Source organism: Lagenorhynchus albirostris, chromosome 9 (assembly GCF_949774975.1).
Source record: "Lagenorhynchus albirostris chromosome 9, mLagAlb1.1, whole genome shotgun sequence".
NCBI lineage: Eukaryota > Metazoa > Chordata > Mammalia > Artiodactyla > Delphinidae > Lagenorhynchus > Lagenorhynchus albirostris.
The window spans coordinates 37211148-37214933 of record NC_083103.1 but is presented as its reverse complement, the minus strand read 5'-3'; the positions used below and the strand labels follow the sequence as shown (position 1 = coordinate 37214933).

General features: G+C 42.0%; 1 protein-coding gene across 1 annotated transcript; it reads left to right on the top strand.

Moving 5' to 3' along the window:
• The first annotated feature begins 1328 nt into the window (after positions 1 to 1328).
• Positions 1329 to 3388, top strand: LOC132525222 (partitioning defective 6 homolog beta). The gene has a single exon (XM_060157758.1). The coding sequence runs from the start codon at positions 1532 to 1534 to the stop codon at positions 2648 to 2650; it is 1119 nt and encodes a 372-aa protein (XP_060013741.1). The 5' UTR covers positions 1329 to 1531; the 3' UTR covers positions 2651 to 3388.
• The last annotated feature ends 398 nt before the right edge of the window (positions 3389 to 3786 follow it).

The window sequence follows — 3786 nt, the reverse complement described above, 5'->3', positions numbered from 1 at the left end:
GAGCCTGCACGGCCGGAGCCTGTGCTCCACAACCGGAGAGGCCACAACAGTGAGAGGCCCGCATACCGCAAAAAAAAAACAAGAAAAAGAAAAAAAATCGTGAGAAAATAAATTTCTGTTGTTCATGCCACCCAGTTGTGGTACTTTGTTATGGCAGCCCTAGCAAGCTAATACACTGGCATATGGTGACTATTCAATAAATGTCAGGTATTATTTCTCAAGGAAGGTCTCTCTGAACTAGCTCAGGACCCGTTTCATAAATTCTTACAGCCCCCAGCATTTTGCTTCATAGAACCTATCACAATTTGTAATTATGTATTTGTGCTTTTTTCTTTCTAATTACTGGCTCTCTCTAGTGTTAGATTGTAAGGTCCCTGAGAACAGGGACCAAACCTATTTTATCCATTACTATTCCTGTCACCAGCTCAGTTCCCTGCTCATGCACATAAAAGCTGCAATAAAGACTTTGGGATACATAGTTGAAAGTTGCTAAAAGAGTAGATTTTAAAAGTCCTTACCACAAGAAAAAAATTTTTGTAACTAAGTATGGTGATGGATGTCAATTAGACTTACAGTAGTGATCACTTCACAATACATACAAATATTGAATCATTATGTTGTACACCTGAAACTTATATAATATTTTATGTCAATTTACCTCAATTTGAAAAAGGAAAAGGTCTACCATTTAAAAAAAACAAGAAAGCATTTTTTGGGGAATTCCCTGGCGGCCCAGTGGTTAGGAGCCGGGCCCTGGGTTCAATCCCTGGTTGGGGAACTAAGATTCCGCAAGCTGCATGGCATGGCCAAAAAAACCCCACATATTTGGCCAAATGAAAGCCCTCAATATTCAATATCATAATAGCTGATTTAATCATAAGTGCCTGTAGTAAGGCACTTGTTCCTATTTTATAGATGGAAAAACTGAGGTTTGAAGAGATGAAATAACTGGGCTAATATAGTACAACTGGTTAATAAGAGAACCAAGACTTAAATCTGGGAGAGACTGGCCACCATGCTAGACTGCCTCTTTATATTTCAATTAATCCATGAACAGGTATAAACATATACACGTGAAATTATAGATAATCTAAGAGAGCTTGGATTAGATAACTAATATATGGTTACTCAAAATCACCAAGAACAATTGCTGAATGTGGGAGTGAGGTAAGGAATAAGAGGAAAGGAGCCATTTTCCTGCACCCAAAGAAAATTTGTATCACTGAATTCAGCAAATATTTCCTGAGAAACTGCTGTGTGCCCAGCGCTATGTACAATACAAAGACCCAGCTCTTGGAGGGAGCCGCGTTCCCGCCCGCCGCGCCGCCAGTCTCACCCTCGGTCCCACCGCGTGAGGAGCCAGCCGAGCGGAGCTCTGCGCGGAGACCCGAGCCACGGTCGCCCCTCTGCAGGTGCCTGTGAGGAGGCGCCTGGGCCGCAGCCGAGTCCCGAGCCCAGCGGCCGGGCACTCGCTCTCCGCGCTCCGAGGGGCGGCCCGGCTGGAGGAGGCTGTTGCGGGCCAGGCCTCAGGATGAACCGCAGCCACCGGCACGGAGCGGGCAGCGGCTGCCTGGGCACCATGGAGGTGAAGAGCAAGTTTGGAGCTGAATTTCGTCGGTTTTCACTGGAAAGATCAAAACCTGGAAAGTTTGAGGAGTTTTATGGATTACTGCAACATGTTCATAAGATACCCAATGTTGACGTTTTAGTAGGCTATGCAGACATCCACGGAGATTTACTACCTATAAATAACGATGATAATTATCACAAAGCTGTTTCAACGGCCAACCCACTGCTTAGGATTTTTATACAAAAAAAGGAAGAAGCAGACTACAGTGCCTTTGGTACAGACACACTAATAAAGAAGAAGAATGTTTTAACCAATGTGTTGCGTCCTGACAACCATAGAAAAAAGCCACACATAGTCATTAGTATGCCCCAGGACTTCAGACCTGTGTCTTCTATTATAGACGTGGATATTCTCCCAGAAACACATCGTAGGGTCCGTCTTTACAAATATGGCACTGAGAAACCCCTAGGATTCTACATCCGGGACGGCTCCAGTGTCAGGGTGACACCCCATGGCTTAGAGAAGGTCCCAGGGATCTTTATATCCAGACTTGTGCCAGGAGGTCTGGCTCAAAGCACAGGACTATTAGCCGTTAATGATGAAGTTTTAGAAGTTAATGGCATAGAAGTTTCCGGGAAGAGTCTAGATCAAGTAACTGACATGATGATTGCAAACAGCCGCAACCTCATCATCACAGTGAGACCAGCAAACCAGAGGAATAATGTCATTAGGAACAGTCGGACTTCCGGCAGCTCTGGCCAGTCTACTGACAACAGCCTTCCTGGCTATCCACAGCAGGTCGAACCGAGCTTTGAGCCAGAGGATGAAGACAGCGATGAAGATGACATTATTATTGAAGACAATGGTGTGCCACAGCAGATCCCTAAGGCTGTTCGCAACACCGAGAGCCTGGAATCATTAACACAAATAGAACTCAGTTTTGAGTCTGGACAGAACGGTTTTATTCCTTCTAATGAAGTGAGCTTAGCACCCTTAGCAAGTGGCACAAATACAGAATTTGAAACGCGTGCTCCAGATCAAAAACTCTTAGAAGAAGATGGAACAATCATAACACTATGAAACCATCGCGTCTGAATGTCTTCTGAGTGAGGATGCCGTGGAGACTTGTAAATTTGGCTAGTTTAAAGCATATGTACCTCTGAACCAGTGATCTGGGCTAGGCATGAAAAAACTATATTGCAAGCTTAAAATGTTATTAAAATAGTAGTTTGATAATTAATATAAACTTCAGTGGGTCAGAGGTGAATTTAAGTCTAAAACAAAGGGGCCTTTGCTAATGAAATGATGTGCTTTTGCTATTTTGTCTATAGAGAACTGGATGTTAGAGCACATTCCCAGAACTACACATAAGGACTAGATCATTTCCGTTTGAAGTGGTTGCATATTTAACCTGCTGTGCAGAGCCTGGTTGATTTTTCCTTTAACTGTATATCTTTTAATTCTAACGTGAAGAAGTCTGAGTCTATCTTTTGGTACTTTGGGACCTTGGCTCCTATATTCCCCATGTTGTATTTTGATTTTTTAATATTGTTCCTCTGTTGCTAATTGTAGCGAGTAATTTTTTCAAATGCCTTTTTTTTTTCCTAATTTCTAAGAAATCAAATCAATTGACTGTTTTTAGGGGTTGCTTCCTAAGTTATAAAGCATTGAAGCTATGTTCCTGAATTAAGAAACTCTAACAGTTGTTCAGGTCCGTGTTTGCCCATGGGAGACTCTCTCCCATAACCTCTTCTTGTCCTCATTCCAAATCTCATTAGAAATCATTCCTTTTGTTGTTTGTGTGCATATTTTGTTTGTCTGCCTTTTTACTCTTTTAATGTATTTGAGTAGTGTGAATTATTTTCGTTAAAAAAAAATGCACCCAAACTAAGAGATTTTTACACACAGGACAACCTTGTGCACTTTTTATATGAAAATTTTGGGTTTTCCTTAATGGGATTTCTAGGAACACTGCCTACACTTTATGAAAAGTATGTCGTCTTCACCTCTGACAGGTAGAGTGTATCTCGATTAATTTTATGAGGCTATTTATTACTTTCCGCTGCATCCACTTAGCAAGGTAAGAGTAAGGCTGCTAACTTTCGTTCCTTGCCTGGTTTCATTGTATGGAGGTGCACAGGCACTACGGTAGCTTGTATATAGAGACTAAGAATAGTATGAACTACATGAGTTTCCTGTGACTTATGGATATTTCT

Coding starts and splice junctions, on each gene's coding strand:
- LOC132525222 (XM_060157758.1), top strand. CDS start 1,532: ATGAACCGCAGCCACCGGCACGGAGCGGGCAGCGGCTGCCTGGGCACC.